Source organism: Capricornis sumatraensis, chromosome 14 (genome assembly GCF_032405125.1).
Source record: "Capricornis sumatraensis isolate serow.1 chromosome 14, serow.2, whole genome shotgun sequence".
Taxonomy (NCBI): Eukaryota; Metazoa; Chordata; class Mammalia; order Artiodactyla; family Bovidae; genus Capricornis; species Capricornis sumatraensis.
In genome coordinates, this window is record NC_091082.1 from 13,641,837 (window position 1) to 13,655,212 (window position 13,376).

At 37.9% G+C, this 13,376-nt stretch overlaps 1 protein-coding gene across 7 annotated transcripts in view; it reads left to right on the top strand.

The window, feature by feature from the left end:
* The window catches only part of C4BPA (complement component 4 binding protein alpha), a 57,061-nt gene that overhangs the window by 19,709 nt on the left and 23,976 nt on the right, over positions 1–13,376 (top strand). For all 7 annotated transcript variants that reach the window (XM_068986614.1, XM_068986611.1, XM_068986613.1 and 4 more), the window contains 4 exons: positions 8,771–8,856; positions 9,031–9,225; positions 9,468–9,650; positions 11,349–11,549. In XM_068986614.1, coding sequence (XP_068842715.1) covers positions 8,771–8,856; positions 9,031–9,225; positions 9,468–9,650; positions 11,349–11,549 — 665 coding nt within the window. The remainder of the gene's footprint in view (positions 1–8,770; positions 8,857–9,030; positions 9,226–9,467; positions 9,651–11,348; positions 11,550–13,376) is intronic.

The following is a 13,376-nucleotide window of genomic DNA, read 5'->3' on the forward strand; positions in this document are numbered from 1 at the left end:
GATAACTCACTCTGATTAATATTCCCTTTGGTCTGAGGTTCTCTGTTAGTCCAGTAGTTTGGATGCAACTCTCTCACTACAGGAGCTCACTCCTGACCTCCAGGGCAAAAAGAAAGAAAAAGAAAAAAAAATAATAACAAAGAACAAAAGGTAAAATTAGAAAATTAAAAATATATTAGAAAAAAAAATAAATGAAACAAAAACATAAATGAAACAAAAACATAGGAAAACAGAAGCAAAACAGCAAAAATGAAAAGAGAAGAAAAAGGGTGTGGAAAAAGGCCTTGACTGTAGGGGGGCAGGTCTTAGGAGAGAGTGGGGCTTAGGCAGATGTGGGGCGTAGGCTCAGGACCAGTCCTGTGAGGTGATGGAGGCAGGACTTAGGGCTCAGCAGAGCTGGAGGGTACCTCAATGGTCCAAGGTCAGGCAACAGGACCCCAACAGGCTCTCTGGGGTCCAAGTTGGAGGGGAAACAATGGTTCCATTCCCTTCCAATCCAATCTCTGGAATGTTTCTCCTCATCTCTGCTGAGCCCCTCACTGGATGGTCCTCAGCTGAGTGTGGGAACCCATCTCCTCCCCCAGATGCATCTCAGGAGCACTGGGTCTGCTGGCATCTACTTTTCGTCCCTCCTTCCCTCCCTCACTCTCTTGCCCACAGGAACCCTGCAGCTAGAGGGGGCCTCAGAGGGTGAAGGTTCAGGTCTGAGATCCCAGTAGGCTTCCTAGGGTTTGGGTGGGCAGGGGAAATGCTGGCTGTGTTGACTTTTGATCCTGTGATTCCCCCAAGGTCTCTCCACATCCCCACTGTGGGTGGCCCTCTCCCAGCTTGGGAATCCCTTTTCTCCCCCCAGCTGTGCCTCAGGGGTGCCAGTTCCTCCCGCTTCCACTTCTCCTCCCCCTTCCCTTCCCCCCACATCCTACCTGGTAACACAGGAGTTCCTCCCATCCTTACGTGTCTGAGGTCCACCACCAGTGCCTGGTAGATGCCCTAGCTGTGAGGAGATGTGAACTCCATGTCCTCCTACTCTGCCACATTTACCCCACCCTTTATATATTAGATTGAGCAAAGAATAATATTTCTGGATCACCTGGAGAAGGAAATGGTAACCCACTCCAGTATTCCTGCCTGGAAAATCCCATGGACAGAGGAGCCTGGTGGGCTACTGTCCACGGGGTCACAAAGAGTTGGACACAACTTAGTGACTAAACAGCAATGACAGCAATGAAAATATATATGGTATAAACGTTATTTTTAACATGATCTTTTAGTACAGATTTCTCATGGCCTCAATACTCTTATTTTAGGTGATAAAAATGTTCTTTCCTCCTGGTATAGAAAAGTCATCTTTCACATGGGAATTTGGTCTGCTTTCTTGAAGAAAAGGGGAGGTCAGAAGTTTCTTGCATCTGCTAATTTTTGGGTAACTTTAGCTGAAAATAATACTGATGCCAAAATGGTCTGTTTTGGGGTGCTATACCCTATTCATTTTAGTGTTTTTCTCTTGTTTCTTTAAAAGTGTTTCAATGTTTTCTTTCTGCATTTCTTGAAGTGATTAAACCTAGGTATTTTAGTTTTGCTATTTTATTTATTTATTTTTAATTTTTTACTTATTTTGTTTAATTTTTGGCTGTGGTGGATCTTTGTTACTGCAAGGGCTTTAGTCTAGTGGCAAGTGGTGCTACTCTCTAATTGTGGTTCTCTGGCTTCTCATTGTGGTGGCTTCTCTTGTTGCAGAGCACATGGTGTGTGGGCTTTGGTATTTGTGATGCATGGGCTCAGTAATTGTGGTCCCTGGGCTCTAGAGTACAGGCTCAATTGTGGTGTACAGGCTTGGTTGCTCTGCAGTATGTGGAATCTTCCTGGACCAGGGATCAAACTCATATCTCCTGCATTAGCAGGTGGATTCTTTACTACTGAGCCACCAAGGAAGCCCCTATTTTTGCTACTTTAAATGGATCATTTCTTCCATTAAATACTGTAACATTATATGTGTATTTATATATAAATATGCTTGATTTCTGCATGTAAACTTGATAACTAAACTAACTTTCTAAATTATTTTATTATTTATATTAGTTTTTCAGTTTAATTCTCTTGGGATTACCCAGTTTGCAATCATATCCTCTGCAAAGAATGATTATTTCCATTTTCATACTTTTTTAATTGTATTTTTTTTGCTCTATATCAGTTATATTAGTTAGAACTAACTCAGGTATATATATATATATGGATTTGATATAGGAATCTGTCTTGATAACAGTCTGACAGCTGGTGAAAATGTACAGGAGACTGTTTCTTCTATGTTTGCTACTGTGACCTGAGGTCAGCAGGGCAGGCAGTCAAAAAAGGAATGTGGATTTGAAGTGGGAGATGCAAAACCAAAAGAGGAACCACATGGCTGAGTGGAGTATAGAGTGGAAGTCATAGTATGCACTAGAGTATACCCATGAGTATAGACTGGGATTCATATTGTTCTTTCATTACCTCTTAGCCTTTGACTTCAAAGATGAGAATGTCTTGTAGAAGTGGTTGCCCTTCTCTACAGTGCTAATGTACTTGGACCAGAAGTTGGACTATGTGAAGGAGGACATCCTCCAGGAGCTGGATTTGCTGTAATTCTGGCTGTGTGTTATGGCACCCAGGTGATGGAGCAAAGAAGCAAAAATATGTAACTGTAGGCACATCTTATGCTCTGATTTGATCTTTTAAGCATATACAGAACTTGGCTATTAATTCACTCACAGAGCACAATAACTTGGCATTATGCATGAATGAAAATCCTGGAAAAATTTCTCCTTAGGTTAAGTTGATGCAGTTCAAATCTATCAGGGTCCACCCCTTGTCAAAATTGGCATTTATATGCACTTGTTTTAACCATATTTAGTTTAACTTCCAGATCAAGGCAATAGCAAAATTATGCTTCCAACTTACATAATGCAACTATCTCTTATACAACTGAAAACATGCTAACTTCCTCTCCCAAAGACCATCCTCTTTAAGCAAAATCATACTTCTCCTTTGATATCCTGTAATTTAAATACTGAGCTATATAAGATAAACTACTATTAATATATCTTGTTTAGATGGTAGAGGGATGGAAAAAGAAAAGAGAAAAATTTAATTTAGACCAAATTTATTCACATGTAAAGAAGAAAGAAATATTTATAACTACTATGGTTCTTATTTCTACAACGATCATGTGATTGTAGTTGGTGCTTGTAACTACTTGCTTCTATTATCCTTTCCATATCCTCTTTGTCCTCAGAAAACACTTCATCTGATCCTGAATCCTTGTCTAGGGGATCACCTGAACATTTATTCTTGTATTTTAAAATTAAATTTATTTATTTTTATTTCAAGGATAATTGCTCTACAATATTGTGTTGTTTTCTGCCAAACATCAACATGAATCAGTCATAGGTATACTATATCCCTTCCCTCTTGAAAATCCCTCTCACCTCCCTCCCCATCCCACCCCTCTAGATTGTTAACAGAGCCCCAGTTTGAGTTCCCTGAGTCATACAGCAAATTCCTATTGGCTATATATTTTACATATGATAGTATATATGTTTCCATGTTACTCTCTCCATATATCCCACCCTCTCCTTCCTCCCCCCACCATGTTATAAGTCTGTTCTCTATGTCTGCATCTCCCATGCTGCCCTGCAAATAGGTTCATCAATACTGTCTTTCTGTATTCCATACATACATGCATTAATATATGATACTTGTTTTTCTCTTTCTGATTTACTTCACTCTGTTTAATAGGCTCTACATTCATTCACTTCATTAGAACTTGACTCAAACACATTCCTTTTTTTGTGACTGAGCAATATTCCATTGTATATACATAACATAGCTTCTTTATCCATTCATCTGTCAATGGACATTTAGGTTGTTTCCATGTCGTAGCTATTGTAAACTGTGTTGCAATGAACATTGGGGTACATGTAACTATTTCAATTTTGGTTTCCTCAGGCTATATGCCTAGGAGTGGGATTTCTGGGTTATATGGTGGTTTTATTCCTAGTTTCTTTTTGTATTAGTTAATTTATTTTAATTGGAGCATAATTACTTTACAATATCATGGTGGTTTTTGCCATACATCGACATGAATCAGCCATGGGTGCACACGTGTCCCTTGCATACCGACCCCCTCCTCCCAGTTTCTTCCCAACCCCATCCCTCTGGGTTGTCCCAGAGCACTGGCTTTGAGTGCCCTGCTTCATGCATCAAACTTTCACTGGTCATCTGTTTTATATATGGTAATATACATGCTTCAATGCTATTATTTCATATCATTCCATCTTGCCTTCTCTCACATGTTCCAAAAGTCTGTTTTTTACATCTGTGTCTCTTATGCTGCCTTGCATATAGGATTGCCATTACTATCTTTTAAAATTCCATATATATGTAATAATACACTGTATCGGTGTTTCTCTTTCTGACTTCACTCTGTATAATAGGCTTCAGTTTCATCTACCTCATTAGGACTGACTCAGATGTGCTCTTTTTTATAGCTGAGTCATAGTCCATCATGTATATGTACCACAACTCTTCATGTGTTTATTATTCATTTGTATGTCTTCTTTGGAAGGATGTCTGTTTAGATCTTTTGCCCACTTTTTTGATTGGGTTGTTTGCTTTTCTGGTATTGAGTGTATGAGTTGCTAGTATATTTTGGAGATTAATCCTTTGTCAGTTGTTTCATTTACTATTATTTTCTCCCATTCTGAGGGTTGTCTTTTCACTATGTTTATAGTTTCCTTTGCTATGCAAAAGTTCTTAAGTTTATTAAGTTCCACTTATTTATTTTTCTTTTTCATTACTCTAGGAGGTGGGTCATAGAGGATCTTGCTATGATTTATGTCATACAGTGTTCTGCCTATGTTTCCTCTATGAGTTTTATAGTTTCTGGCCTTAAATTTAAATCTTTATTCCATTTTGAGTTTATCTTTGTGTATGGTGTTAGGATGTGTTCTAATTTCATTCTTTGTCCAGTTTTCCCAGCACAACTTATTGAAGAGACTATCTTTGCCCCACTGTATATTCTTGCCTCCTTTGTCAAATATAAGTTGCCCATAGGTGGGTGGGTTTATCTCTGGCTTTCTATCTTGTTCCATTGGTCTATATTTCTATTTTTGTGCCAATGCCATACTGTCATGATGACTGTAATTTTGTAGTGTAGTCTGAAGTCAGGGTGGTTGATTCCTCCAGCTCTCTTCTTTCTCAAGATTGCTTTGCCACTTCTTGGCCTTTTGTGTTTCCATATGAATTGTGAGGGTTTTTGTTCTAGTTCTTTGAAAAATGACATTGTTCATTTGATAGGGATCACATTGAATCTGTAGATTGCATTTGGTAGTATAGTCATTTTCACAATATTGATTCTTCCAATCTAAGAACATGGAAAATCTCTCCATCTGATTATGTCATCTTTGATTTCTTTCATCATTGTTTTATAGTTTTATGTATGCACTTCTTCAGTCCTTAGGTAGGTTTATTTCCAGGTATTTTATTCTTTGTGTTGCGATGGTAAGTGAAATTTATTCCTTAATTTCTCTTTCTGATTTTTCTTTGCTTTAGTGTATAGGAATATAAGTGATTTCTGTGTATTGATTTTGTATCCTGTAACTTTACTAAATTCAACTAATTAGCTCTAGTAACTTTGTAATAGTATCCTTAGGGTTTTCTATATATAGTATCATGTTGTCTGCAGACAGTGAGAGTTTTATTTCTTCTTTGCTAGTCTGTAGTCCTTTTATTTCTTTTTATTCTCTGCCATAGCTAGGACTTACAAAACTATGTTGAATAACAGTGGTGTGAATGGGTACCCTTGTTCTTGATCTTAGAGGGAATGCTTTCAGTTTTTCACCATTGAGAATAATGTTTCGGTGGGTTTATCATATATGCCCTTTATTATGTTGAGGTAGATTCCTTCTATGCCCAGTTTTTGAAGAGTCTTTATCATAAATGGGTGCTGAATTTTGTCAAATCTTTTCCTGCATCTATTGAGATTATCATATCATTTTTATCTTTCAATTTATTAATATGGTGTATCACATTGATTGAGTTGTGTATATTGAAGAATCTTTGCATCCTTGAAATAAACATGACTTGTTCATGGTGAATAATCTTAATGTGTTGTTGAATTGTTTACTAGAATTTTCTTGAGGATTTTAAATCTATATTCACCAATGATACTAGCCTGCAATTTTCCTTTTTGTGTTTTGTCTTTGTCTGGTTTTGGTATCGGGGTGATTGTGCTCTTGTAGCATGAGTTTGGGAGTGTTCCTTCCGCTGCAATGTTTTAAAAGAGTTTTAGAAGTGTTGGCATTAATTTTTCTAATGTTTGATAGAATTCAGCTGTGAAGCCATCTGGCCCTGGGTTTCTGTTTTTTGGGAGGTTTTTTTTTTTTTTTAAATCACATTTTTAATTTCAGTGCTTGTAATTGGTTTGTTCATATATTCTATTGCTTCCTGGTTCAGTCTTGGAAGTTTGAACTTTTCTAAAAATCTGTCCATTTCTTCTAGGTTGTCTGTTTTATTTACACATAGTTGCTCATAATAGTCTCTTATAATCCTTTGTATTTTTGCATTGTCTTTTGTAACTTATCCTTTTTCATTCCTAATTTTGTTGATTTGATTCTTTTCCATTTTTTCTTGATGAGTCTGACTAATGTTTTGTTAATTTTGTTTATCTTCTCAAAGAACCATCTTTTAGTTGTATTAATCTTTATTATCATTCAATTTATTTCTTTTTCATTTATTTCTGCTCCCATCTTCATGATATCTTTCCTTTTAGTGACTTTGGGATCTTTTCGTTCTTTCCAGTTATTTTAGTTGTAAAGTTAGGTGTCAGGTGAGTGTATGCCCCTCGGTTCTGTCTCATCACAACAAAGATTTGGAGTGACGGATATTAGAGCCCTCGGTGCTTCACAGCTCTTGGGTCTTGGACAAACCGTGTTATAGCTCTTAGACAATCAGTGTTATAGTTCTATTTTATTTAGAAGATAACAGGAGAATCCATCCTTGAAGTGTGAAGGCATGCCAACCCAAAGACGCAAAGAGAAGAGAGTGTAGGAGCGCCCCAGTGTGCGGAGAAGAGAGAGAGAGAGAGAGAAAGTGCTTTAGCTCCTCCTTTTATATGTTTTTTTCCTCCCCCTGGGCCTGCCCTATGCAAATTGGGCTTAGCTAGGAGTGCTGCCATGAAATTAAAAGATGCTTACTCCTTGGAAGAAAACTTATGACCAACCTAGATAACATATTCAAAAGCAGAGACATTACTTTGCCAACTAAAGTCCGTTTAGTCAAGGCTATGGTTTTTCCAGTTGTCATGTTAGGATGTGAGAGTTGGACTGTGAAGAAGGCTGAGCACTGAAGAATTGATGGTTTTGAACTGTAGTGTTGGAGAAGACTCTTGAGAGTCCCTTGGACTGCAAGGAGATTCAACCAGTCCATTTTGAAGGAGATCAGCCCTGGGATTTCTTTGGAAGGAATGATGCTAAAGCTGAAACTCCAGTACTTTGGTGACCTCATGTGAAGAGTTGACTCATTGGAGAAGACTTTGATGCTGGGAGGGATTGGGGGCAGGAGGAGAAGGGGCCGACAGAGGATGAGATGGCTGGATGGCATCACGGACTCAATGGACGTGAGTCTGAGTGAACTCCGGGAGTCGGTTATGGACAGGGAGGCCTGGCATGCTGCGATTCATGGGGTCGCAAAGAGTCGGACACGACTGAGCGACTGAACTGAACTGAGGAGTGCTGTTCGTTTTTCATGAGGTCTGCACTCCTGTCCTTGGACCTTCCTTTGGCCTTCCTTTGTTCTATTTTCACAGGCTTTCCCCTTCCTTGTCTTTTAGCCACTACCATTTTGGACTCCTGTTTTCTCTTCTAACTACCTAACATAGGTTTTCTATTCAATTTTTTCTTATTTCCTGTGGTAGGATTGTATTGCTATAAACTTCCCTTTTAGAACTGCTTTTCATGCATCCCATAGGTTTGGGGTTGTTGTGTTTTCATTGTCATTTGTTTCTAAAGATTTTTTTTTCATTTCCCTTTTTATTTCTTCAGTAACCTGTTCATTACTTAGAATGCATTGTTTAATCTCTGTTTGTTTATTTATTTATTTATTTTATAGTTTTTTCCCCCCATAATCGATATCTAGTCTCATAGTATTGTGGCTGGAAAAGATGCTTGATATGATTTCAATTTTCTTAAATTTACTGAGACTTGATTTCTGACTCAAGATGTGTGAACCTTTATTCTTTAAGGACAATTGGCAGTCCTGCATGTATTGGGTTGTTATAGTTTTCACTGACTTTAGTTAGAGGGCATGGAAGTAGTACAAGGTGGTGCCCAGGAAATCTCCCTACTTTTAAGATATAAACACCATCACCACTGTTGCTTTTAAGCAATCCAATTTCCCATGGCTAATCAGGATTAATCATTTCACTTAGGAAAGTAACATGCTTCTTTGTCTGTTTATTCGTTTACTTGAGTACCCAGATTTGATGAGATCAAGTTTCAAGTTTAATTTTCCAGGACAGTAATAAATTATAGAATAAAAGAACAAATGAACAGATATACATCTGATTGCAGTGATAAAATTTTACAGAATGGCATTCCTAATGGAAAGTATTATCTGATAAAATATTATTTCTTCATTTTTAATATAGAATAATAAGTCTATTTGTTCAGACTTCTTTATTCAACTTAATTTACATTAGGAATAATTTCATTAAAATCTTCAATCCTGTCTTATTCAGGTATATCTTAATTGGCTCAGCCAACAGTTATTGTGAGATACAAGATAAAGGAGTTGGCTGGAGTGATCCTCTCCCACAATGTTTAAGTAAGCAAAGACTCTTTTTGACTTGACTATGAACTTAAACTTTATTACATGTTAGGTAATAATAAAACTCATGTCCCTCATTGTTCCTTCTTATACACTGCATTAGAATTTGCATCATGAATATTAGATTTTAAGGATGACTTCCCTCATTTTCTTCCTCTTCACTCATCTCAGTTGCCAAGTGTAAACCTCCTCCAACCATCAGCAATGGGAGACACAATGGTGGAGATGAAGACTTCTACACATTTGGCTCTTCTGTCACCTACAGCTGTGACCCTGACTTCTCAATGTTAGGCAAAGCCTCCATTTCTTGCAGAGTGCAAAATAAGACAATAGGTGTCTGGAGTCCAAGTCCTCCTTCTTGTAAAAGTAAGTCATAATGATGAATTTTGGTTTGAATTCTTAGTTTAAAAGAAAAAGGAAGGTAAAGGTATTGGGGGAGGTGAAATTATTCAAAGAAAAACTAATTATTTTAATGATGTAGTCATTAATTTGGTAAACTGATACTTATGCTGTACCAGTATGTGGTAACAAATAGCACTGATATGATGGAATCTCACTTTACTGAAGCTTTTAAAAGTTGAAATTTGTCTTTTCTTGTGGATTTTTAGAAGTCATTTGTGTTCAACCAGTAGTTAAAGATGGAAAAATAACCTCTGGGTTTGGACCCATCTATACTTATCAACAGTCTATTGTATATGCCTGTAATGAAGGTTTTCGACTTGAAGGCAGTAATTTAATCCGTTGTGAAGCTGATAATAGCTGGAATCCTCCTCCTCCCACTTGTGAACTCAGTAAGTATGGACCATGAAAGAGTTTCAATGTTTGGCATCTAAAGATATCCAGAAATATTATTGGGAGCACACTTACCTGCCTAAGCACATTTGAATCACACTCTGATGCTGGGAGGGACTGGGGGCAGGAGGAGAAGGGGACGACAGAGGATGAGATGGCTGGATGGTATCACTGACTCGATGGGCGTGAGTCTGAGTGAACTCCGGGAGTTGGTGATGGACAGGGAGACCTGGTGTGCTGCGATTTATGGGGTTGCAAAGAGTCGGACATGACTAAGCGACTGAACTGAACTGAACTGAACTGAACTGAGAAGTTTAAATTTAGATCAATCCCTCTTTTTTTTCTTGTTGAAAAAAAAGATTACAGTATACTGTGGAAGATCATATAACATCACAAAAAGCTGTCACACACAGTTGTAAAGGTTGTGCATACTCCACCCCTAAAGATAGAGGTTAGCATTGTAGAGGTTGCTCTACAATAAACTGTTTATTGTATGTTTATTTCAACATATAGTATGTTTATTTCAACAATTTTCTTGCACTGATAGAAAATTGCTTTGTTCTAACAGAGATCATATGATAATTGTTTTAAAGATAAACAGTAAAGAGTCCTGAGGGAAAAATATCTTTTTCTAACTTACACAAAATTTTATATGGATTAACTATCAATGTAATCCTCATACTCTGAAATTATAAACTCATGTGGATCCCTGAAAATTATCTAAATAGTAATAATAATAACTTGATGCTAATAAGGTTTATAGCAAGAGTTAATTCAATGGATTCTGTCCAGAATTGTGGGCACTAGTATTATCCTTATTTTAAGAATCAGATACCCATTATTTGAAATGTCCAGGTTAGGCAAATCCATAGACAGAGAAAGTCTTTTAGTAGTCTCTAGGACCTGGGAGAAGACAAGACTAGGGGGTAACTGCTAACAAGTGCTGAGTTTATTTTGGGGTTGGTAAAAATATCCAAAAATTGGATAGTGGTGATGGTTGGAAAACTGTGAATATACTGAAAACCACTGGATTGCATACTTTAAATTGATGAATTTTATGTTATGTGACTTGTCTCTCAATAAAACCATTTAAAAAGACATTTACCCTTAAAGATGAAAATATAATAAATGTCCAAATCGATGTGTTTGTATTATATTTCCATATTGTGAACCTGTATTATCAGGAAAGAGTAAAGATGACAAGACACAGATTTAGGCTCACAAGTCACTTGGTATTTGATTTGTTCTTGACAAACCCTTCAATGATAAAGCTCCTGATGTCATCTGAATAAGAGGAATGGCTCTTGTTTATTTTCTTCAATCAGTCAGGAAACAAGAAAGTTCGATGTGATTGCCTGGAACATTTCTCCAGCCATACCTACCTAGCAAGCCCAATGCTTCAATTCAGAGACTAAAGTTTGTGATATAAAGTGAAGATGAAAAAGAATTCACATTTTAAAAAGTTGACACAGCACACAGGAATCACTTGTCAGTGCCCCTAGTAAGAACTTCTCTGATGCCTTGCACATTTGGATGCCTGTCCTTGTGTGTTTCTGGTATGGCTGATTCATCAGCCATGGTAAGCTGGCTCCTGGCTGAACGAGGACTTGTCACCCTTTTACATGACCGGCTCATTGATCACTGTGTTGTATCCCTATTGAGAGTGTACTTTTCCCTTTTTGTTTCTTTATGAGCAGATGGTTGTGTTGGCTTACCACACGTCCCTCATGCCTCGTGGGGAAGATATGACTACCAGACACAAACAAAACACAAAGTGTATGATATTGGGACTGTATTGAGCTACAACTGCCATTTTGGCTATAAGCCAGAGGCAGATGGACCTAGAACTGTGACTTGTCAGAGCAATTTGAAGTGGAGCCCATACATAGCATGTAAGGGTGAGTTTCTTTTTTTGTAAATCTTTTTGTATATTAAATATTCAGTATGAGCTTGATTTTTCATCTTAAATGGATATAATTTTTTCCTCAAGATAAATTTAAACTTATATTAATTGAACTGTATATGAACTATTGTTGCCAGAGGGACCATAAATTTCTTGGAGTTTGAGCTGAGACATTATAATCTTATCCTGATTCAGAATCAGATGAGATATAAGCACAGAAGTCAAATACTATACAGATTAAGTATTAGCTCCAATATTGGTAAAGGTAGAATGTAGAATACAACTCAACCATTGCTTGAGTCAGACCTCCATCACAGCCCTTTCCTCCCCAGTGTAGACTCTGAGGTGCTTTGCAGAGGAAAGTCTGTGAAGCAGTCATGAACTCAACCAACTGCAGCGTGACTTGTGTCTCATGTCTCTTGAATGATGGGACTGTGGGCTGAATGATCTGCCTCTAAAAGACAGACTCTGATCCCTGACTCAGTGTTTTTCCCCCAATAGAACAGGAAGGAGACTGTCTCTAGTCTCACTTGAGAGTAAGTGAGGGACTGAGAGACATATGGATGCAATTTTATGGGATTCTGCAATTGACAATATGCATTTTTGTACCTATCTATGAGATAAAGGACAGAAATGGTATGGACCTAACAGAAGCAGAAGATATTAAGAAGAGGTGGCAAGAATACACAGAAGAACTATACAAAAAAGATCTTCATGACCCAGATAATCGTGATGATGTGATCACTCATCTAGAGCCAGACATCCTGGAATGTAAAGTCAAGTGGGCCTTAGAAAGCATCACTACGAACAAAGCTACTGGAGGTGATGGAATTTCAGTTGACCTATTTCAAATCCTGAAAGATGATGTTGTGAAAGTGCTGCACACAATATGCCATCAAAAACTCAGCAGTGGCCACAGGACTGGAAAAGGTCAGTTTTCATTCCAATCCAAAAGAAAGGCAATGCCAAAGAATGCTCAAACTACCGCACAGTTGCACTCATCTCACACACTAGTAAAGTAATGCTCAAAATTCTCCAGGCCAGGCTTCAGCAATACATGAACCGTGAACTTCCTGATGTTCAAGCTGGTTTTAGAAAAGGCAGAGGAACCAGAGATCAAATTGCCAACATCCACTGGATCATGGAAAAAGCAGGAGAGTTCCAGAAAAACATCTATTTCTGCCTTATTGACTATGCCAAAGCCTTTGACTGTGTGGATCACAATAAACTGTGGAAAATTCTGAAAGAGATGGGAATACCAGACCACTTGGCCTGCCTCTTGAGAAATCTGTATGCAGGTCAGGAAGCAACAGTTAGAACTGGACGTGGAACAACAGACTGGTTTCAAATAGGAAAAGGAGTCCATCAAGGCTGTATATTGTCACCCTGCTTATTTAACTTCTATGCAGAGTACATCATGAGAAATGCTGGACTGGAAGAAACACAGGCTGGAATCAAGATTGCCGGGAGAAATATCAATCACCTCAGACATGCAGATGATACCACCCTTATGGCAGAAAGTGAAGAGGAACTAAAAAGCCTCTTGATGAAAGTGAAAGGGGAGAGTGAAAAAGTTGGCTTAAAGCTCAACATTCAGAAAACTGAGATCATGGCATCTGGTCCCATCACTTCATGGAAATAGATGGGGAAAGAGTGGAAACAGTGTCAGACTTTATTTTTGGGGGCTCCAAAATCATTGCAGATAGTGATTGCAGCCATGAAATTAAAAGATGCTTACTCCTTGGAAGAAAAGTTATGACCAACCTAGATAGCATATTCAAAAGCAGAGACATTACTTTGCCGACTAAGTAAGGTCCGTCTA